A 22,368-nucleotide genomic window follows, 5' to 3' on the forward strand; every position below is an offset into this window, starting at 1 on the left:
GAATGTCACACACATGCACCATCTCGGGCACGTGCACGGTAGCACGTTCACACATTGCACAGACATGCACACCTATGCTTCCCTACACTTCTGAGGGTGTCCCAGCCATGTCCCAGCCTGGTCCCTGCCTGCCTCCCTCCACATCCTAGACCCCACCCAACGTCTCCCTGGGGCCCTGACCACCACAGGGGAGAGTCTGTGGGGGAAGGGAGGGCTGGGTCCTTGACAGACCCCCCCACCCCTGACCCTGCAGGCAAGACTCAATGCCTCTTGTGTGTCTTCTTGTCACGAAGCCAGCCATGAAAAGAAAGGGAAGTCAGTTTCTGAAAGGTCATTTCAGAGGGGACACAAGATTGAAGCAAGAGGCAGTTGGGCTAGATGCTGGGAAGGACTTTTTAAACATGAATGGGCAGTTGGCAGAGAGGAGATTTTTCCCACTGCATAGAGAGGTCTGGATGAGGGGAGAGCCTGGGAGAGCCACACTGAGATGCTGGATCTCAGCCTTCCCCTGGGCCCCAGCCTGGAAAGCGGGCAGCTGGGATGGTCATTGCACGAGGGAGTGACCTTGTGGTTAGCAGAGCCTGGGAGCCCAGATCTTAGCCCCAGGGGTCTGTAACCCAAATACCTCTTAATGACAGCCCAGCCACAGAACAGGCCATTAGAGATGGGGCTGATGATGGTAGCAGAATGGGGGGGGGGGGAGGGGGAGAGGGAGAGAGAGAGAGAGAGAGAGACTGATTCAGAGTTGGACTCGGAGAGAGACCTGGAAAGACCGAGACAGAAAGTGGGACAGAGAGAGGGCGGGGTCGGGGAGAGAAGACGTAAAAAAAAAAAAAAAAAAAAAAGAGCAGAAGGAAGTTGGGGGTAAGAGGGAGCTGAGGCTGAAACAGGCTCTACGGAGTCTGGAGAATGAAGAGTCTGACCCAGGAGAAGCTGGAATGGGGTCCCTCATCCAAGCCCCTATTTCCCTCAACTCTGGGCCCCTATCCTGGTTCCCAATGGTGAGGTCAGCAGAGCCGCCCCCAGGGTGAAGTCATGGGCAGATCCAGTAGAATCTGACTCCTGCCAAGAGGCTGGGTCAGGGGGTCAGTGGGGCGTCTGCTGGGGGTGGAGAGGAGGGGAGATCGGGCAGGGGCTTTGGGCCAGGGGTAGCCCCGCCCACTCCTGCCCAAGCCATGTGGTTCCACTTATTGCTGGCCAGCCTGGGCTGCAAGGGGTAGGGCTGGTAGAACTGCTTGGATTAGGCTCTGATTGGGCCAGACCAGTTCCTTCCTTTGCTGGGGTGAGAGGGAGCAGGTCAGAGGGAGGAGGTCAGGAGGTTATCAGAGAGGTGTTCATAATGAAGACAAGGAGGGAGCTAAAATGGGGAGGTCACAGGTCAGATGACTGGGATAGGCAGAGGGAGGCGGTCGGAGGGGATGGCCAGAGAAAGAGTGGCCCCAGGGAGGAGATCATGGGTGACGGTGGTCGAGGAGGAGGTCAGAAGGAAGCGGTCAGGAGAGGTGGTGGTCAGAGGGAGCAGGTCATAGGAAGTGGTGGGCAAAGGAAGAGGTCAGAGGGAGGAGGTGGGGAAGGAACATGCAAGAGGCCCCATCCTCTCCAAGTGGGTTTCCCCTGGCAAGGGGGCTCCAGGCCTGGAAGCAGCTCCAGGGAGCTGGTGCGGGGGAGTGTGGCGAGGGGGACAGTCTGGCTCTGGGGCTCAGGCCAGGAAGCTTTGATTCATCCCAGAACTAGGTCAGCGTTTTTTCTCTCACCAAAACCAAGGGGAAAAAAACACAACAAAACAGGAGTCAACAGGCTAATGGGGCCGGAACAGCTGTGGGTTGAAAAGGGGGGTGAGGGTCCCAGACCTGCTCCCTCTTCCTGACCCATAAACACAGTGTGTGGGGAGCTGAGTCCCCAAACCTGAGCCACTCACATGGAGTCCTGGGCTTATTTTAACTGCCATGCACCCCGCTTCTTTCTGCAGCAGACCCCGTGGATGTGCTGGAGGCTCTGGGTGTGCGGGGGGGCCAGGCTGGGGTCCCTGAGGGGCCTGGCCTGTGCCCCCAGAGGGCCCCAGAGGGCGACCGGGCATTCAGGGTGGGCAAGGCCAGCACTCTAGGCGTCCCCACGTGGGAACTCTTTCCAGGTAAGTCAGTGTGGGAGGGACTGGGGGGTCATCCTGGGAGCAGGGGTCACTGGCAGGTCATCTGAGTTGCCCCTTTCCCTCCGTACCCCCATCAGATGAACACTTTCCTGAGAACTTCTCTGTGCTGATCACTCTGCGGGGCCAGCCAGCCAACCAGTCTATCCTTCTGTCCGTTTATGATGAGGATGGTGTCCGGCAGCTGGGCCTGGCGCTGGGGCCAGCTCTGGGCCTCCTCGGTGGCTCCTTTAGACCCCTCCCCCAGCAGGTCAACCTCATGGATGGCAGGTGAGTAGAGGCAGAGGGAGGGTCCACAGAGTGGTGGGGTGAGAAGCACCCCGCACTGAGACTTCTCCCTGCAGGTGGCACCGCGTGGCAGTCAGTGTGGATGGCGGCAGGGTGACCCTGGTGGCTGACTGTGAACCCCAGCCCCCTGTGTTGGGTCAGGGGCCTCGATTCATCAGCACAGCTGGACTCACTATGCTGGGGAGCCAGGACCTCGGAGAGGAGACTTTTGAGGTAGCTGTTCAATGACAGGGGAAACCGAGGCAGAGGGCGGGCAGAAGTTTTATCCACAGACTGATCTGGAGAAGAGGTAGGAGGAGGGGGATGTCCGGCTTCCAAGTCCTGCCGGGCAGCGGAGAGAAGGGAGCACCAGGCGTCATTGCGCATCTTTGTGGCGTGTGACTGAGGTTCTAGACCAGGCGTCCTCAAACTACGGCCCGCGGGCCACATGCGGGTGTTTTTGCCGTTTTGTTTTTTTACTTCAAAATAAGATATGTGCAGTGTGCATAGGAATTTGTTCATAGTTTTTTTTTAAAACTATAGTCCGGCCCTCCAACGGTCTGAGGGACAGTGAACTGGCCCCCTGTTTAAAAAGTTTGAGGACCCCTGTTCTAGAGCCACGCAATGATCGTTTGTGATGCGCATGCTTGGCGTGTGGCGGGAGGATAAGGTTGTGACGCGTGACTGTGCTCGTTGTGGTGGTGTGTGATTGTGTGCGGGGTGGTTATGATGTTGGGTGCTGGCAAGGCATGACGTTGAGTGGCCATGGGACAGGCGTGTTTTTGGTGTGGTGACTGTGCTGCGTGTGACTGTGATGTGTGCCACCTCCAGGAGGCCTCGACCTCCTCCATCCTGCTGTTCCCCTGCTCCCCGGTACCTTGAAAGTCACCTGACACCCGAGAGCGAGGGAACAAATGTGCCTCTGATGGGACGGATGTTGTGGGCTGTGGTTTGCGGCTGTGGTTTGCTGTGACCCTGGTAGAATCTGTCTTCTCTCAGTTTTGAAGAACCGAGGGGTCACTGGGGCTCTGGTGGGGGCCACCCCCTCCTTATACTTAGGGTGCTCTGGGTGGAGAAGCACCAAGCCTCGATGCGTGGATTGGGGGTCAGAGTTGGCCTGTGGCTTCCTTCCCTGTCTCCCACCCTCTCCCCAGGGAGATATCCAGGAGCTGCTGATAAGCACCGATCCTCAGGCTGCCTTCCAGGCCTGTGAGCGCTACCTTCTGGGCTGTGACCACCTGGACCCTACAGCCTCAGGGGTGAGTGACAGGCTTGTCGTAGGCCACAGGCTGAGTCATCCCTGGCTTCAGGTCTCAGGAATGAGTGAATTCTGAGCCCCATCCATGGGGCTGAGTGACTCCTGCCCTCAAAACAGATCATAGGCATGAGTGACCTTGACCCGGGATCATAAAGCTGAATGAGTCCTGGCTTCAAGACACAGGATGAGTGGGCTGTGTGCTAACATAGTCTTGAGTGACCTGAGTGATGAGGCCCCCACGAAGGACCTCTGGATCTGACTGGGGTCTTCTTCCCAGGTCCCTCAGGGGGAGCCGGAAAGCCCTCCCCCCAAACGGAAGAGGAAGGGAAAGGGGAAGAAAAAAGGGCGAGGTCGCAAGGGGAAGGGCAAGAAGAAGAAGAACAAAGAGACCTTGGCCCTGGATCCATCTCTTGGCTCCCTGGAGAACCGGGTAAGGGACCTTTGACCTCTCACCTCTGAACGTTGGCTGCCTGACTTCTGGTTCCTGATTCCCGCTGATGAAGGTCTCTGCTTTCAGTCTCCAATCCCTGACTTTTGATTTACCTTAGCTGACTGATGAATGGGTGGAGGGGTGGGGGTGCTGGTTCTGTCTTATGAGCTCTCCATCTCTGCCCCCAAGTTCTGGGGGGCTGGAGGGAGGGGCCCCATCAGGACGAGGACCTTATTATTAGAAGGATCTTGATGAGGGGTCCTGTTTAAGGGTAGCGGGGTTCATCAGTGTGCCATTCCTTGGGGTTGACTGTTTGGGGCCATTGGTGAGGGTTATTTATTGGGGAGTCATTAATTGAAATTGGGAGCACTATTTGACTTCCCTGATAGAGATTGATAGTTGGTGGGTCACAGGGCAGGGGTCATTGCTGAAGGCCATTGGCTGGGGTCCTTGGTTAGGGCAGGGTCACAGGTTGTACTACATCTGCTTTCGGTATTAGCGGGGAGAAAGACTTACTATTTCAGGCCCAGAGCAGGGGCACCGGGGTAGCTGCCTCTCCCCAGCTCCTTCCTCAGCCCCAGCCCCAGTCCCAGCCCCAGCCCCTTACCTGGGCCCCCACTGTCTTCTTTGTGGCTCTTGACCCAGTTCCTCTGCAGCTGTCCAGGCCAGAGGGGCTGCCGCTCCCTCGCTGACTGTGGCTTGGCTGGCTGATGGGAGCTCGCCTTGGGAGAGGACATGTGGGATAGGCTTCCGGGAGCCTGGCCCTGAGTGCTGGACCCTGACCCTGATCACTGGGCTCCGGAGCCAGCCGGGCTGTCTCCCAGGCTCAGCCCTCCTCCTCCACACATGAGAGCTCCCCCTGCTGGCGGTCTTGGTCCAGCCAGCACACCTTCGCCTCTAATGGCCAGCTCCCTGCCCCACCCATCCCTCTTAATGTTCTCTGGGAATCCTCTTATGCCCACTTCCTCAGACTGGGAGGGGGGCAGGGCCCACTCCTCCTTCGTCTCCTTTTTGTCTTAATTGGCCTGACCCTAAACCAGATACTCCCGTGTCCCTTCTCCAGACCTCTACTGACATCCCCAAGACAGAGACAACAGCTCCAGCTCTGCCTCCGAGTCCCACGCCCATGGTCATCGCCACCACTGTGACCATTGGCCACAATGTCACCATGCTGGAGGTTGGTGGGAGTGGATGGGGCTGGAAGGGAAGGCCCCTGGGCAGTGGTGGTGGCAGGTGATCAGGGGTAAACTTCGGTCTGTCCTAATGTCCTCAGGAGGGGCTGGACCCTGACAGTGAAACTGAACTGGGGACCCTGGAGACTGATTTAGCCAGAGAGGATGAGGAAGGAGATGGCCCCACCATGGGCCCCTACTTCCGGGCAGCAGAACAGCCGTCGCAGACTCAGTTCCACATCTTCCCAGTGAGTCTGGGTGACTGGGTTAGGCGCAGGGGGCGTGGCCACACACGGTCACATTCTTCCTCTTGCCTTATTTCTATCTTGCCTGGAATGCCTTCCTACCATCCCAGTGGAGTTGACAAATATTTATCTACAGGCACTGTGCTAATGTGACAGACATTGTGCTAATAGATGGCTGTGTGGGTGGGGTGATTCATTCAACTTTTCGACTAAGCATGATGAGAAGCCACTGGAGATGGAACCAGATCTGATTTGGAGTTTTAGCAGCTCCTCTGGCTGCTGAGCAGCATGTGGACCATAGGGGGAGCCAGAGAGGCAGCAGGGAAACGTAGTCTCAGCAACAGCCGTGGTGACCTGGAGGAGGGCAGTGGAGGTGGGGATAGAAAAAAGTGGACAGATTTGGGTCATGCTCCACGTTGGTCTTGCTGCTGGAGGTGGAGGAAGATGTAAGGATGACGACAGATTCCCGATGGTACCGTGGAGCGAGATGGGGAAGCCTGAGGGCGGGGCGAGTAGGAAGTGCCAAGGATCTCATTTTGGATGTGCTAACTCGGCAACCCCCGTTTGGCCTCCCAGTGGAGATGTCAAGCGGGTGGTTGGTTAGAAGATTCTGGTGTTCAAGGGAGACAGATGGTCTAGGCTGGAGATGAACCCTTGGGACTGATCCACCGAGAGATGCTAGCTGTAGCCAAGGAATTCGGTAGAATTGCCGAGGGGAATAGTGCAGACGGAGAAGGGGGCACAGGTTCCAGCTTTGGTGCTGGACGGGGTGGCGGGGAAGAATTCTAAGGAACTTACCCTGTTACGTGCCAAGCACTGCTTGAACTTATTCCTATGTTCATGGGACTCCTCTTTTCACGGGACGACACCATCCACCCACCGACTTCGCAGGGAGGCCAGGGGAGTTAAAGGAGTTGCTGTCCATCCGCCGGCTAGGGAGAGGCAGCTCCAGGGTCAGGCCCGAACAACAGGCTCTAGAGCAGGTGCTCTTCTCCTGACGCTGCCGGGCCAGGCGGCAGCTGGGAGCTGAGCTGCTCGGAACATCTTGGTTGAAGAAAGGACAGCCCAGGGAGCTCAGAGGATGGGCTGTGTGTGTGTGTGTGCGCACGTGTGTGTTTGTGTGTGTGTGGTTGTGTGTGTGTGTGTGTGTGTGTGTGTGTGTTGACTGTGAGGTTGGCTGGCTGGGAGTTCTTTGTCTGAGTTGCAGGGCTCACATCTCTTTTCTCCTCCCCCCCCCCACCCCCGTCCCAGGGCGCTGGAGAGAAGGGAGCCAAAGGAGAACCTGCAGTGATTGAGCAGGTGAGGGGCCCGGGACTGGGAGGAAGCGGTGGAATCTGGGCTAGAAGGGGAGTCACACTCATTTTTCCTTCAGGGGCAGCAGTTTGAGGGACCCCCAGGAGCCCCAGGACCTCGGGTGAGTCAGGGCTGCATTCCTCTCTTCCTGTCTTTCTCTTCCAGTTGGGGTGTTTGGCCCCTGGGGTGAGGAGTTGGAATGTGATATTGTCAGGTCATTTGAAGACTATTGGACATTTGAGGCTCAAAGGATGGCAGAATAGGAATTGGGGTGTAAAGGGGATTGCTGTGGGTCCGTGTAGGATTAGGGGCCAGGAATGGCTCCATGGTTGGCTGTAGAGGTCAGCATGGGGTCAGGGTCAGTGGTGGGTCAGAAGTCAGCCTGGTTCAAACTTTGCACTTCTCATGACCTCTGCTCCTCTCTCCTCAACAGGGGGTGGATGGCCCCTCAGGCCCTTCTGGACCCCCTGGGTTCCCTGGGGACCCCGGCCCACCGGTAAGAGACTCCTCCAGGGTGTATCTGTCTGGGGAGTGAGGTTTCAGGCTGTGGGGCTGAGGTGGGCAGCGCGGATGTCTGAACGTGGGTCTGAGAGGCGGGACTGGGGATACCGTCCTGGAGCTGGTTCAGGCCTCTCCGGCTCCTCTCTCTCCACCTGTGAACTGTCATTCTGGCTCGGGCCCCTCTCCTGTCTCTGGGGGCCTATCTCCTGCTTTTCTCCCTGTTTCTCTCTCTGAGTGTCTTTTATCTCTGTTTTCTCCTTATGTCCGTGTCTCTGTTTCTTTCTTTTTTTTAAAAAAAAATATATTTTTATTGACGTCAGAGAGGAAGGGAGAGAGAAAGAGATAGAAACATCAATGATGAGAAAGAATCATTGGTTGGCTGCCTACTGGGGATCGAGCCCGCAACCCGGGCATGTGCCCTTGACTGGAATCGAACCCGGGACCCTCCAGTCCATAGGCTGACGCTCTATCCACTGAGCCAAACCAGCTAGGGGCTCTGCTACTTTTTATGGCTCTCTCCCTCCATCTCTATGTTTTTCTCTTGCCTACTCTTTCTCTCTTTCTCCCTGCCTCCATCTTTCTCTGTCTCTCCTTTCTCTGTCTCTCCCTCTCTCCATTTCTCTGTCTCCACCCCTCTAGTCCTCCATCTCTGTCTCTCACCTCAGTCTCTCTGTCCCCTTCTGCCTCTCTTAGGGCCCTGCTGGCCTCCCGGGAATCCCTGGCATGGATGGACACCGGGGCCTACCAGGAACTGTGATCATGATGCCGGTAAGAAGGAGATAGGATGGCACAGCTTTGGGGGGGTGGAGCCTCTCTTTGGGGCTCCCCTCACTGCCAGTTGCCTGATAGTTCCAGTTTGCAAGCGGCTCCCTCAAAGGACCCCCAGTCTCCTTCCAGCAGGCCCAGGCTCAGGCAATAATGCAACAGGCTCAGGTGCGTGGAGGACAATCAGGGGAATTGATGGGGGTGGTGGTGGTAGAAGGACATCGAGGGAATGGCAGAGATGGGGGTAATGAAGGGCTAGTCAGGAGACAGGTAGATATTTGTCTCCTGAAGATCCCTCTGGCGGGTGGGGCTGTGGTGGGTGGGGTGGGTGCGCTGGAGTCCTGTGGGAGAGCTGAGGCTCTGTTGCCCTCTGTCTTTCCAGCTGTCCATGAAAGGGCCCCCTGGCCCGGTAGGGCTCACTGGACGTCCAGGCCCCGTGGTGAGTATAGAGGCTGCATGAAAGAGGGAGATACGTCAGTGGAGAGGGGAAGGTACTCTAATGGCATTTCTCCACCTCTTCTTCCAAGGGTCTCCCTGGGTATGCAGGTCAGAAAGGAGAGATGGGAGAAATGGGGCCACAGGTAAGATCGGGGTGTGGGGTGTGGGGGGTGGGGACAGGACTGCATGGGAAAGGTCTTCCCTTTGGGCCACGGGATAAAGTGCTAGTTGGGGGAAATGACAAAGGGGCTGGGATACTCTTGCGATCACTACCCTTCCTAGGGAATGATTAAAAACAAGTCCTTCCTGCTTCTTATTTTTCTTGCCATTCTCTTTTTCTTTCTCTTCCAGGGTCCCCGAGGCCTTCAGGGACCTGTTGGGCCCCCTGGCCGGCAGGGCAAGATGGTGAGTGACTCCTAGGTCCTCAGGTCATCTCTCATCCATCCCTCAACACACCCAACATGAGCTTCAGCTTTTTGCTCCTAGGGTGTGTTGGTGTCATTGGTGGGATTAGAGTAGAGGACAAAGGATGGCAGCTCCACTGAGCGTGTGACAAAAGCGTCTGGCCGGGTCCCGAGGCAGGGAGGACTTGCCAGAGAAAATGAGGTTGAGCTGAAATCTGGGGTAGAACCAGGTAAACAGGAGAGGAAGGGCATTCCGGGAGAAGGAACAGCATGTGCAAAAGAGAAGTCTGGCACATGGCGGGAATAACGAGCAAGATACCTCCAGATAGTTTTAAGTGCCAGGAGAAACACACAGCAGGGCAGCTGATGGAGTCTGAAGCTGAGGGTTCTTACTTTTTGTGACGATGGTGACCTGGACTAGAGACAGGGCCATGGTTGTAGAGCGTAGTGGGTGGGTTTGAGGTACATGTGGAAGGTTAGATTAACACAGAAGCTCCCGGCACAGGACTCTGCACGAGAAGGGGCTCAGAAAATGGTGGTGGGTATCCTGAGGATGTCACTCCCCCACAGGGCCGCTCTGGAGCAGATGGGGCTCGAGGCCTCCCAGGGGACACAGGACCTAAGGTAGGTGATGGGGCCAGGACTGGGATTGAGGAAATGTCAGGGTCAAGGACCCAAGGCTCAGCTGGCGTCTCTTTGTGCAGGGTGACAGGGGCTTTGATGGCCTTCCAGGGCTGCCTGGTGAGCAGGGCCAAAGGGTGAGTGTGTGAGGTCCCTGCCTCGTGCCCAACCCCTCCCAATATTCATGAGCCCCTCCCCACCCCCAGTATCAGAACTTCCAACCCTGGTTCTGAGTCCTCACCCTTCGTGTCCCATCTTCTTTCCTGGGGGTTGTGTGGGTGTGTGTGTGTTAATCTCTACCCCCACATTTCCACACTGAACCCCCTTCTGGTCCCACCCTAGGGTGACTTTGGCCATATGGGGCGGCCTGGTCCCCCAGGAGAAGATGGTAAGAAGGTAAGTTTACAAGAGAGTTAGGAGATGGCTTGGTCTGGAAAGCCAGAATGAGAGTCAGAGAGGAGGGGAGTATTCAGGGGACAGGATGAGGGGTGAGGGTCTGACCTGGAGGGCCAGGAGGCCCCAGCGAGGCTCAAACCAGAGGGAGAGCCCCAGCTGGTTTGGCTCAGTGGATAGAGCGTCGGCCTGCAGACTGAAGGGTCCCAGGTTCGATTCTGGTCAAGGGCACATGCCGGGTTGCAGGCTGGATCCCCAGTGGGGAGTGTGCAGGAGGCAGCCGATCAATGATTCTCTCTCATCATTGATGTTTCTCTCTCCCCTTCCCTTCCTCTTGGAAATCAATAAAAATATATTAAAAAAAAAAAAAAGACAGAGGGAGAGCTGCAGGCTAGCACTGGCGTTAGGAGGTGAGACTCAGGGTGGAGGGTCCAGGTTTGGGGTCAGAGGCCTGAATCGAGTCACATGTGCTTATCAGCTGGATCCTGCCCCATGCTCTGACTCTGGGGCCCCTGGGAGGGGCTGCCCAGATGAGGGACGGTGGCTCTCCTAGGGTCCTTCTTTCCCCCTCTCCCCCTCCCCCTCCTTCTCTCCCCTCCCCCCTCCCCAAGTGATGATGCTTTCCCACAGGGAGCAGAGGGACCTCCAGGGCCCACTGGCCAGGCTGGGGAGCCGGTGAGTATCAGGGACCCTTGGACCCCTTGCCTGGTGCCGGGGACGGAAGTCAGGACTCATGGGGCTCAGAGCAGCGATGAGGGGATAATGCTCCTACTTCCTTGCAGGGCCCCCGAGGACTGATTGGCCCCCGAGGCTCGCCTGGGCCGCTGGGCAGCCCGGTGAGAATGCCGCTGTCTCTCGCATCCGTGCTGCCTGCTCCCCTCGCTCTGCATGCCCACGCCCTTGCCGGTTCTTCTCTGCGCGCTCACCTCCCACACGCACCTCGCAGCGTCTCGGGCGCAGGCTCCTGCGGGTGTGTCTCCCGGCCTCACGGCTTCTCTCCCGCAGGGCGCAGTGGGCATTGATGGTGCGCCAGGTGTCAAAGGGAACGTGGTACGTGTTCTACCCTCCGACCCCGATGCTTTCTGACAGGGACCCCATGACCGTCCCTATCCTTGTCTCCTCCCATGAGCCCCTCCCCGCGCGTCAGCTTCACGGACACCTCCACACCGTGATCCCCTCCGGCTTCACAACTCCCCCTTTCTCCCCAGGGTCCTCCAGGAGAACCAGGACCCCCAGGACAGCAGGGGAATCCGGGGTCCCAGGTTTGAGCTACCTTTCCCAATAATGTGGGTGGTGATGGCCAGCCCAGGTCACAGACCGCCCACCCCAGCCTCCCCAACTGCAGCACTCACCACCCCTTTCTCATGCCTCCCTCTGCCCTCTATTTTTTTTTTTTTTTTTACTGTCCCCAGGGACTCCCTGGCCCCCAGGGACCCATTGGCACTCCTGGAGAGAAGGTGAGTGACATCTCTGCCCCCTCCCCCACCCAGGTCTTGTTCAGTACATTCTGCAGGAAAAGCTTCCACGGGGCCCGTTTGTTAGCTCTGGGTAATGACAAAGCACAGCATTTCCTAAAAAGGCCAGGGGGGCACCGTGCCATTGTTGGCGAAGGGTAGGTGGCAAGGAACTGAAAGCCACCAAAGCTAGCTCACACAAGGGGATATTGTCAGGGTACAGGGGACCCTCAGACGCCAGTCATAGAAAATATTACCAAGACTCATGGGTCAGGAAAGCCCTTTCTCTGGGGCCCTGGGCTGCCAGCTTTGTTCCTCCGCACATGTTTCTGTCTCCCCTGGCAGGCACGCATTTCAGTGTGTCCTTACCCCAGCTCTCACTCACTCCTTGTGACCTTGTAGTTTCTTTACCCCAATCCGGCTGGTCCTGGTTGCTCTCAGGTAAACTTCAGGAGAGAATCGGACTGGCCTCGCTGGGGCAGTGGCCTGCCTCAGGGAGTCACCTCCTGCCTGCCAAGGCCCTTGCCTCTTCAGATGGAGCTGTGGGTGGGAGGTACTTCTAAAGAAAGGGGTGTGGCTAGGGAGCCCCCACTTCAACTTCTCCCACACTGTTCTTCCATGCCTGGCTCAGCTTCCCCGAGGCAGAGGATTTCTGAGGCTCAGAGCGGCCAGGGGGCTTAGCCAGGGCCACAAGGCAAGTCGGGGCGTAGCTGGGGTTCGATTTCCTGGCCCGAGGGATCTGCTTGTTCTGGAATCTGATGCGGCGGCATGCTCCTGGTGGAATCCGGGCTCTGAGACCCTCTGTCTCCTCCTCCTGTTCCTTTTCTTTCAGGGTCCTCCGGGACACCCAGGAATTCCAGGCCTCACGGGATCCGATGGCCCTCCGGTGAGACCTGGATGCTGGAAGGAGGAAGAAGAAGAAAGGGAGGCTTGGGGATTTGGGTGGTAAATGTGGGTCTCTGATAACTTAGAATGTGTTTCCCCCCCAGGGTCACCCAGGCCACGAGGGCCCCACAGGAGAGAAAGGGACCCAGGTAAGTAAGTGATTTGGAGAGAGGCTGGGTTGGGGATAAGGGTTGGTAAGTCAAGGCCAGGAGTCAGGGCCTTATGAGGAGAGAGATGAGGGCCCTGAGAACATGGGGGGGGGGAGGGGAGGGGCGGAGGACAGGATGGCACTAATCTTATCTTCACCGCAGGGCCCAGCAGGGTCCGCAGGCCCTCGGGGATATCCTGGACCTCGGGGTGTGAAGGTAGGTGATTCATCAGCATCAGCCAGGCAAGGTGTAGTGGGAGAGCGGGGTTTGGGTCTGAGCGGCAATATACAGGCATGTGTATCACTTTGGAGCTGAACAGCCAAAGGACAGCATTATAGTGTAGTCGCTGCCTTGTCGCTGAGAACAGTTAAGTCCACTTGAGGCCGAACCCTTTTCACCGTAAGCACAAATGCCACGTCCAAGTCCAGGTCAGCACATTGTAGTCAAGCAGAGGTGGCTTTAAAGCTCAAGCCCAGAGTCACGCCATCTACAAGCACAGCAACGTGGGGACCCGCTGAGAGCCGCGCTGTGGCTAAACAGAGGTCACTGCTGACTAAGAACAGGGACATTGGGATTCACATCTGTTTGGTAGCCAAATCCAGTTACACTGTAGCCAAGTACAGGTACACTCTGCCTGAGGTCTAAGAACGGAGTGTGGTGGTAGCCAAGAGTCAGCTCTTCACGTTTTTGCATCGAAGGCAAGTTTGGTTGCACTGTCACCAGGGAGGAGGCTATGTTACAGCAGGCCACAGAGCCCTGTGGGTGGCCACACTCAGTGACATTGTAGTCAGGCGCAGTTATATGTAGTTGAGACCTTTGTGATAGCTGAGTCCAGTTACATTGTAGCCAGGGCCAGAGAACAGTTGTTGCCAAGCTCAGTTACACTGGGGTCACATGAATCTGGAGAAGGCCACGCGGTTGTCAAATCACATAGGAGATTACATCCAAGTGCAATTTCATTGTAGTCACCGAGCTCAGTTACGTTGTGTCTCTCTGTGGAAGGAGACCCAGTCATGCTATTGTCAAAACACATAATTAGATGGTATCCTACTGTCATTTCATTGTATCTCTGAGCTCAGTCACACTGTAGCCAAGTGCAGCTTTCCCTGGGGCCCGAGCCCAGAGTGTGGTGTGAGCGGCATCTGGGCTTGCGCCGAGCAATCTCGCTGTCCCCAAGCACAGACGTGCCTTGTTGCCAGGCACAGAGTCACATTGTAGCCAGTACAATGGGGAGCATTCCTTTGCCTTGAGAGTGAGGCTGGGGCCTGGAATGTTCATCCTCCTTCTCCTGCCAGAAGGAAATGTGGACACAGTGTCCCCGGGAGATGGGAATGAATTACTTGGAAATTTGGCCTTCCCTGCACATCCCCACGCAGATGACCTTGGGAGGCTGCCAGGGAGAAGGGGCGGGAGAGAGGCAGCTTCCTGCACAGCACACGAGTGGGCTGGCCCTACCCCACTCCAGTCCAGCATCCTCTTGGCTTTGGGGAACCTGCTTTGGGGGGGCAGGGGGCTGAGTTTGGGGCTCTCCTTAATTAAGCAGGGGAAGGACCGGAGAGCTTCTTTGTTTTTCAGGGTACCTCTGGCAACCGGGGCCTCCAGGGGGAGAAAGGCGAGAAGGTGAGAAGGGAGGGGATTCCTTGTGGGGGAGCCCTAATACAGGGGCTGTGCCTGTGAACCTTCCCTGAACCCTGACCTCTGTACTCTCTCCCTTCAGGGAGAGGATGGCTTCCCAGGCTTCAAGGGTGATGGGGGGCTTAAAGGAGATCGGGTAAGGTGATCTCCAGGTAAGGGGTCTTGTGGGTTTGGGGGACTTGGGGAAGACAGGGAGGGGGTGAGCTGGGGCTAAGACTGGGGCTTCATGGAGTAAGAGTGACAAGGAACCGATATCAGGGCCTCTCCTTTCTATTCCAGGGGCACCCGGGACCCCCAGGTCCCCGGGGAGAGGATGGTCCTGAAGGGCTGAAAGGGCAGGAGGGGCTGCCTGGTGAGGAGGGGCCCCCAGGCTCAGCTGGGGAGAAGGTGAATGGACCTTGGTCACCCCTCCAGTCTACCCTTCAGCTTTTCACCCTGTGGTCACGGGTTCCTGGACTTTTGCCCTCTGCCCTCTGCCCTTTGCTCTCCAACCTCAGGAGGCTGCGACCCTCCTTACCATCTCTGATTCCTCCGCTCAGCATTACAGAGCAATGCCATGCACGTTACCCGCTTTTTGTTCCCATAACCACCACATGCCACAGGCTTTCTTTTTTGGTTAATCCTCACCTGAGGGTGTTTTCCCCGTTGATTTTTAGAGAGTGGATAGGGGAGGGGGGAGAGAGAATCTCACCCTGCTGTGCCTTCCACATGCCCCGGCCATCCTGCCCTCTCCCCCCTGACCTCCAGGTTGCAATTTCTAAACTTTGTTCCATAATTCCTCTGTAGGGCAAACTTGGGTTGCCAGGTCTCCCAGGTTACACAGGACGCCCAGGTCCTAAGGTAAGAAGCTAGGGGGCTCAGGGTGGGCAAGGGCAGGGGTCAGAGGCTTATTAACATCTGGGGGTCTGGGCTATGGTCTGGGAGTTGAGCTCTCCACCCCTGGCTCATGGATCAACAGCATGAGGTTTGGGCTTTGGTAGCTGACAGCTGGGCTCCAGTACCCATTCATTAGCTTCCATGTGACCTTGGGCAAGTCACCCCTTACTTGCTAAGGAACCCTGGGCAAGTCTCTTTCTCTCTCTCTTTTGAATTTTTATAAGAATTTATTGGAGCCCAAACGGAAGACAATTGCCGGGAAGCAAGATCTCAAATGCTCTCTGGGCAAGTTTCTTGAGCCCATTTTTTTTTCAGTTGCACAGCGGAGATACCAGTACTATTTATTTCATCCATTTGATGATAATAATGACAATATTTATGATAACAAAAATTTATAGGATCCTTCTTACTTGGTGTGATTGAAATGGGTTTAAACAAAGTCAGCAAGGGGGAGAATCATAAAAAATACATATCTTACATATCTTGAATTAGTTATAACTTACAATAAAATGCACTTATGTAAAAATGTACATTGCTTGCCAGTGTTTTGATGGATGAGGCTACTGATTAGACACATCTTTCTGCCAAAGCTACACCCATATTGCATCATTAATGATTTATAGTTTTTGTTTATATGAAGTGGAGCTGAAGCTTAAGGACGCTTGGGAAGAAATCTTAGGATAGGATCCTTCCAGAGTTCCATGCGTTTGCCCTCTCCACCTGGCACAGTTATCCTGCCCATGCCTAATCGGACAGCAATTTTAAAAAAGTAAATTTTTATTGATGTCAGAGAGGAAGAGAGAGGGAGAGAGAGATAGAAACATCAATGATGAGAGAGAATTATTGGTAAGCTGTCTCCTGCACCCCCCACCCCCCACCCCCCACTGGGGATTGAGCCCACATGGGGCATGTGCCCCGATGGGTTCATAAGTCAACATTCAACCATGAGCCACACCGGCCTTGCTGACAGCATTTTTTTGGGGGGGACTTCCCTTCATGTCAAGTCTTTTCCATTTAACTTAGCCTTGATAGACATCTTTCTTTTCCTTTCTATGTTTCATTAGTTTCTGTAAACTCTCCTTAAACCACACGACTCCAATAGCAAGGGCAACTGACATAACTAGGTTTGGGAATAAACTCACAGCACCATCTATATATATAAAAGCCTAAGTGACCGACCATTAAGACCAGATGACCGGTCGGTAGCTATGATGCACACTGACCACCACGGGGCAGCCGCTCAACACAGGAGCTGCCCCCAGGTGGTCAGTGCGCTCCCACAGCCAACCTCTCACAGTTCCTCCCCCACACTGGCTGGCCAACCCCGATTGGCCAGGCTAAGGGACCCCACCCATGCACGAATTTGTGCACCGGTCCTCTAGTAGCTAATAATAAAACCCAGCCTGTCAGAGGAGTTCATGGAAGTTAGAGCAAAGCCAAGACCTGACTTGGGCAGCGAGCAGTACAACACAGGAGGCCTGGTGTGTCTGTTAAACTGAGGTCAGGGTCTTAGCTCAGGCTGCTATAATAAAAGCACCTCAGACTGGGTGGTTTAAGCAACAGAAATTTATTTCTTTTAAAAAATGTATTTTTATTGATTTCAGATAGGAAGGGAGAGAGAGACAGAAAATCAATGATGAGAGGGAATCATTGTTTGGCTGCCTCCTGCTCGCCTCCTACTGGGGATCCAGCCTGCAACCCGAGCATGTGCCCTTGACCGGAATCAAACCTGGGACCCTTCAGTCCGCAGGCTGACACTCTATCCACTGAGCCAAACCAGCCAGGGCAGAAATGCATTTCTCACAGTTCTGGAGGGTGGCAGTCTGAGATCAGAATGCCAGCATGCTTAGGTTCTGGTGAAGGCTCTTCCTGGTTTGTAGATGACCGTCTTCTTTCTGTATCCTCACATGGTGGAGCGGGGAGAGGGTGCGGGGGAGGAAGGGAGAGAAAGAGAGAGAGAGGTCTAGTCTTTTATTTTAAGGGCAACGATCCCATTCATGAGGGCTCCACTGACATGACTTCAGACCTCCCAAAGACCTCACCTGCAAATACCATCACAGCGGGGAGTAGAGCTTCAGATGTGAATGCTGAGGGCAGCTAAACAGCCCACAGCAGATCGTAATAATCAGAAATAACAATGACAGCTAACATTGCTTGAGCACTTTCTGTGTGCCAAGCACTGTGTAAATCACTTTCTACACTTTACCCTGCTTAAGCCTCACCAAGACCTGGTGAGGCGGATGTGGTTGGCTACAAACAGGGAGGCCGATTCCCAGGGAGTTAAGCCATTTTGCGATCCCAGGGCCGCTGCGTGGCCTTGGGATGGCAAACACCGTGAGGGTGGGAGGGAAATCAGAGCCTCCAGGGGGCCTCCAGGACGGGCAGAGCTGGAAGGGCTGCAGCGAGCGGTTTAGTTAACACAGCGAGGAGGCCCCGGCATGCCAGACAGCGGGGAGTACGAGCGGAGCACTGTGTCCTCGTGGGGAAAACAGATGTTGGATAAGTGAGCAAGCGAATAAGGTCGTTTCCATACAAATATGATGGGGAAAATAAAATAGGCCAATGCGGTAGACGGAGGGTGACTCAGCGGACGTGGTGGTCAGGAGAGTGGCAGGAAGCCATGAGGGCTCAGTGATGAGGAGTAGCGGCCCCGTGGGGGACGGGCGAGAAGAGCATCTGAGGCGAAGGGAGCAGCCGTGCAGAGGCCTCGGCAGGAGCGCATCCGGGTCCTCAGGAGCACGGAGGAGGCCGTGTGGCTGCAGTGGAGTGAGCAAGGGCGAGAGAGGGGAGAGGAGGGCAGAAGGCCGCTCTGGAGGAGACAGGCTGGAGGACCAAAGAAGCTTCTGGAATCAGTGGCCTGGACAGGCCTGAAAGGATGGGGTGGTTGAATGGGGTGAGGGACCAATGTGGCCCACCACCCACTCTCCTCACCCCACCTCTTCTCTCCGATTCTCTCTCCTCAGGGATCCCCGGGCCTGCCTGGCCCCCTGGGACCAATAGGAGAGAAAGGGAGGCGGGTGAGTCGTGAGGGGCAGGGAGGGAAGGGCTTACCTGGGCGACAGCATCCGTGGCTGTGCATGATGGGGGGGCCCTGGGTGTCTGTGTCTATGCCTGGAAGCACTTGAGGGCATACTTTATCCCATGTGCAATGCAGGACACATGTAGGTGACCCTGCCCGGCATTGTGGCACAGGTGCCTCTGCATACATGTGTGCACGTGTGTCCCGTGTGTCTCTCAGTGCAGATTATATGGGGTCTGGGTGCTGCAGCCTGTGGGCTGTGACTGAGTGAACGGGGCATGAGCCTGCACACAGTGTGTGATTGTGGACATACATGTGTGTGAGGGGCATGCATATGTGTGTGAAAGGATATGATATAATATGCGTGTATTTCTGTGTACACTGAGCGACTGCGTACACATGCGTGCATTACTCTGCTCTGTGTGCCTTGTTGCTGAGTAAATGGACATTGTGTATAGGCACACGAGTGCATGTATGCGTTGTGCTTATCAGGACTGCGTCTTCACATAAACCCATGCATGTATGTGTTTACATTGAGTGTACACGTGTTCAAGGAACATATTGCATGTCGGGCTTCACATGTCAGCCTGAGGCTGCGATCACCCAGTGCTTGTCACGACGGCATGTAGTCATGTGTGCAACTATCATAAATAGGTGTCCGCGCGGACAAACATGCTTATATGCGTGGGTCCTATAGGTGCAATCCTACATGTCTGTGATCTTTGCGTGACTGTGTGTGTGTGAATGAAAGGCTTGGGAATAAATGGTGACGGGCATCTTTCTGGGTGTGTGACTGGGTACCTCTGTGTGTTGGTCATGTGTTTGCACCGTAACCTGCTCCCCCTCACCTGATTGATCTTCCAGGGGAAGGCCGGGCAGCCAGGACTGGAGGGAGAGCGGGGACTGCCTGTAAGAAATGGGGAGCCTCCCCACCCCACAGGGTCTTGGGGGGCAGGGCTGGAAGGAGGGACTAGGAGAGGGGAGTTGGGGAGGTCAAGAGTGGGCAAGGAAGAGGATTTGGGTTAAGTCGGTGTCCCTGGTGGGAGAAGAGGGATGGGACCCAGAGGACTTGATCTCATCTCCTAGGCTCCCCCCACCCTCTCACTTCTAATCTTTGCTTCTTTTCTATTCAGGGCTCCCGTGGAGAGAGGGGGCAACCGGGTCCCACAGGGCCACTAGGCCCCAAGGTATGGGGTGGGCGATCAGGCTCCGCAGGCAGACCCTCTGCCCAGGCTCCCCAGTCCCTCCCAGTCCCTCCCAGTCCCTCCCAGTTGAGTTTGTTCTGTGGCCTGAATCTCATTCACTCTGTCCTAGGGCGATGTGGGCCAGGACGGGGCCCCTGGAATCCCTGGAGAAAAGGTGAGTGTGAGTGTGAGTGTGAGTGTGTGTGTGTGTGTGTGTGTGTGTTTCCGGGGAGGAGACAAATCCAGGAGGTAGGGAGACATTATAACGCAGTGGAAAGAGCACAGCCTCTGAGGTCAGAGCCATGAGTTCAAGTCCTACCTTGGCCACTTACCTGCTGTGTGACCTTGGGCAAATCACTGAACCTCTCTGGGCCTCAGTTTTCCCCTCTGCAAGATGGGAATAACCACAGTCCCCACCCCAAGGGCTGCAGTGGTGAATGAAATGACTTCTGTAGGTCGGGCCCTGTGCCCGGCACGCAGAAGGCGCTCAGTGTGTTCTAGCTCTTGTCATCATGTGGAGCTGAGGACAGCCGGGCAAGGGGGGTGAGTAATGACTTCTGGTTCCATTTCAGGGCCTCCCAGGCCTGCAAGGGCCCCCTGGATTCTCTGGGCCAAAGGGTCCCCCCGTAAGTGAGCTCACCCTGGTGAGGGGGGGAGGGAGCTGGGGCGTGGAGAGGCTCCTTATTGGTGCCTCGACTCTCTCCCACCTTGTCCTTCAGGGCCCCCAGGGGAAAGACGGGCGACCTGGGCACCCTGGACAGAGAGGAGAATTGGTGAGTGACCATTGACCTCTGACCCCATTGGGCTTTCCATTTCTTCCCCCCCCCATGTGACTTCTCCTTTTAATTTTTCTTCCCAGGGCTTTCAAGGTCAAACAGGCCCACCTGGTCCAGCCGGCGTCGTGGGTCCTCAGGTCAGAGTGGACCCCACAGGTCCCCCCAGTGTTGTGCCAGTTGGGGGATAGTATTTGGCGGGGAGTGGATCTCAGATAGACTCCCCACCCCAGACCACCTCCGTTCAAGATGCGCCTTCTTCCTCTCCAGGGAAAGACAGGAGAAGCAGGGCCGCTGGGTGAGAGGGGCCCGCCCGGCCCTCCGGGACCTCCTGGTGAGCAAGGTCTCCCGGGACTGGAAGGCAGAGAGGGGGCCAAGGTGAGACCCTGCCTGTGGGAGACCTGGCAGAGGGGCCCCAAAGGTCCCTCAGTGGCCCCATGCCCCCTGAGGGCTCAGAATTAGCCCCACAGGGGAGGGCAGGCTCCCAGATGGGGGGGGGGGCGACAACCCTCTCTGAGCCTGACCTTCCTCCTCTGCACTCCTGCAGGGGGACCTGGGGCCGCTGGGGCCCCTTGGGAAGGAAGGACCACCTGGACCGCGGGGCTTCCCCGGCCCCCAAGGAGCCCCAGGGGACCCTGTGAGTACCCTTCGGAGCCCTCTGTGTGTGCTGGGTCCTGAAGCAGAGGAGGAATTGGGGGGCTCAGGGCAGGGACATGGTGTGGCATCCTGGGGGGGGGGGACGACTGTGAAAATAAAGGCATGGCAGCAGGAGGGGCCTGGAGGAGACCCCCTCCCCAAACCTCAGTGCCTGGAAGGAGGTGGGAACTATGAGCCCCCCAAAGTGAAGACAGGACCTGGGAGGTACCTGGGGGTGTGTGTCTTTTGACTGTGAATCATCTCCTCCTTCAGGGACCTACTGGTTTGAAGGGTGACAAGGGCCCCCCGGGTCCCATTGGTGCCAATGTAAGTGCAACCCCATCTGCTGGGTAGGGAGCAGGGTGGAGGAACTTGGGGTGTCTGGAAAGCTGGGCATTGTCATTATGAAGTCCACTATTTTTGGAGTCAGACAGGCCTGGGCCACATTCAACTCTGTCACTCACTGGCCGGGCAGTCATGTCACTCTGAGCCTCAGTTTCCTCATCTGTAACATAGCCCATCTCGTAGGTTATCACATAACTCAACCAGATGATCGCTCTGACACATGCTCACCTGTGTGCCAGACAAAAACATATAAAACCGTCTTTTTAGCCCTGGCTGGTTTTGCTCAGTGGGTAGAGCATTGGCCTGCGGACGGAAGGGTCCTCGGTTCGATTCCAGTCAAGGGCACATACCGGGTTGTGGGCTCAATCCCCAGTGGAGGGCGTGCAGGACGAAGCCGATCAATTATTCTCTCTCATCATTGATGTTTCTATCTCTCTCCCACTCTCCCTTCCTCTCTGAAATCAATAAAAATATATTAAAAAACAACAACAACAAAACACAAAACCCTCCTTTCTCCTGGAGGTTACGTTCTGGTTGGGGAGACGAGCAATGAGCAATGATGAATGTCCCAAAACAAAGCAGCAGAGGGAGGTGGGAAGAGCAGCTGAGATAGGCTGGTCAGGGAAGGCCTCCTGAGAAGGAGAATTTGACTTGGGACCTGAGTGGATGTACAGAGGAAGGCATTCCGGGGGAGGAACAGCATGTGCAAAGGCCCTGAGGCTGGACCGTGCCTGGCTTATTGGAGGAACCAGCAGGGCGACCTTGTGGCTGGAGGGGAGTGAGCCGGGGTGAGAGTAGGAGGAGGTGAGGGCAGGGAGGGGTCAGGGGGAGGTTGTGCAGGACCTGGTGGGCTGCCAGGAGGACCTCTCTCTCTCTCTCTCTCTCTCTCTCTCTCTCTCTCTCTCCCTCTCTCTCTCTGTCTCTCTCTTTGCTCTTTGTCTGAGGAGGAAGGCCTGAGGGCTGTGGTTAGAGGAGGCACTTGCCCCGACTTAGGTGTTCACAGCGCCCTCTGCCCCTGCTCTTGGGGGAACCGATTGGATAAGTGCTGGTGATTGCTTAAACTCAGTGCTTGGCAGCTTGAAAAACCTCCAGAAATGAGAACTGCTATTGTTGTTATCTTTCCTGACCCCTGTTTTCAGGGCTCCCCGGGGGAGCGTGGGCCTGTGGGCCCCGCAGGAGGCATCGGGCTTCCGGGCCAAAGTGGAGGCCAAGGCCCTGTGGGCCCTGCAGGCGAGAAGGGATCCCCGGTAAGTGCTCTGCCCACCCCATTCCACACACCAGGACCCCACTCCTGCCCTAGCCCGACGTCCCTCCTCTGCTCCCACATCAGGGCGAACGTGGTCCCCCTGGCCCCACTGGCCAAGATGGGATCCCAGGGCCGCTGGGGCTTCCAGGGCCGCCTGGAGCTGCCGGGCCTTCGGGCGAGGAAGGGGACAAGGTGAGAGTTCATGGAGAGGGAGGGGCTGGGGAAGGCGGGGG

At 56.3% G+C, this 22,368-nt stretch overlaps 1 protein-coding gene across 1 annotated transcript in view; it reads left to right on the plus strand.

The window, feature by feature from the left end:
* The window catches only part of COL5A3 (collagen type V alpha 3 chain), a 38,577-nt gene that overhangs the window by 1,758 nt on the left and 14,451 nt on the right, over positions 1-22,368 (plus strand). Inside the window, exons 2-43 of the mRNA XM_079772861.1 lie at positions 1,970-2,131; positions 2,227-2,416; positions 2,491-2,647; positions 3,568-3,672; positions 3,949-4,101; positions 5,165-5,278; positions 5,375-5,521; positions 6,770-6,817; positions 6,891-6,932; positions 7,245-7,307; positions 8,006-8,080; positions 8,162-8,245; positions 8,460-8,516; positions 8,605-8,658; positions 8,867-8,920; positions 9,490-9,543; positions 9,624-9,677; positions 9,883-9,936; positions 10,564-10,608; positions 10,716-10,769; positions 10,939-10,983; positions 11,142-11,195; positions 11,346-11,390; positions 12,220-12,273; positions 12,377-12,421; positions 12,584-12,637; positions 13,997-14,041; positions 14,139-14,192; positions 14,336-14,443; positions 14,843-14,896; positions 17,896-17,949; positions 18,816-18,860; positions 19,085-19,138; positions 19,266-19,310; positions 19,708-19,761; positions 19,855-19,908; positions 19,995-20,048; positions 20,179-20,286; positions 20,456-20,545; positions 20,818-20,871; positions 22,029-22,136; positions 22,220-22,327. Coding sequence (XP_079628987.1) covers positions 1,970-2,131; positions 2,227-2,416; positions 2,491-2,647; positions 3,568-3,672; positions 3,949-4,101; positions 5,165-5,278; positions 5,375-5,521; positions 6,770-6,817; positions 6,891-6,932; positions 7,245-7,307; positions 8,006-8,080; positions 8,162-8,245; positions 8,460-8,516; positions 8,605-8,658; positions 8,867-8,920; positions 9,490-9,543; positions 9,624-9,677; positions 9,883-9,936; positions 10,564-10,608; positions 10,716-10,769; positions 10,939-10,983; positions 11,142-11,195; positions 11,346-11,390; positions 12,220-12,273; positions 12,377-12,421; positions 12,584-12,637; positions 13,997-14,041; positions 14,139-14,192; positions 14,336-14,443; positions 14,843-14,896; positions 17,896-17,949; positions 18,816-18,860; positions 19,085-19,138; positions 19,266-19,310; positions 19,708-19,761; positions 19,855-19,908; positions 19,995-20,048; positions 20,179-20,286; positions 20,456-20,545; positions 20,818-20,871; positions 22,029-22,136; positions 22,220-22,327 — 3,152 coding nt within the window. The remainder of the gene's footprint in view (positions 1-1,969; positions 2,132-2,226; positions 2,417-2,490; positions 2,648-3,567; positions 3,673-3,948; positions 4,102-5,164; positions 5,279-5,374; positions 5,522-6,769; positions 6,818-6,890; positions 6,933-7,244; positions 7,308-8,005; positions 8,081-8,161; positions 8,246-8,459; positions 8,517-8,604; positions 8,659-8,866; positions 8,921-9,489; positions 9,544-9,623; positions 9,678-9,882; positions 9,937-10,563; positions 10,609-10,715; positions 10,770-10,938; positions 10,984-11,141; positions 11,196-11,345; positions 11,391-12,219; positions 12,274-12,376; positions 12,422-12,583; positions 12,638-13,996; positions 14,042-14,138; positions 14,193-14,335; positions 14,444-14,842; positions 14,897-17,895; positions 17,950-18,815; positions 18,861-19,084; positions 19,139-19,265; positions 19,311-19,707; positions 19,762-19,854; positions 19,909-19,994; positions 20,049-20,178; positions 20,287-20,455; positions 20,546-20,817; positions 20,872-22,028; positions 22,137-22,219; positions 22,328-22,368) is intronic.

Source organism: Cnephaeus nilssonii (assembly GCF_951640355.1).
Source record: "Cnephaeus nilssonii genome assembly, chromosome: 5".
Taxonomy (NCBI): Eukaryota; Metazoa; Chordata; class Mammalia; order Chiroptera; family Vespertilionidae; genus Cnephaeus; species Cnephaeus nilssonii.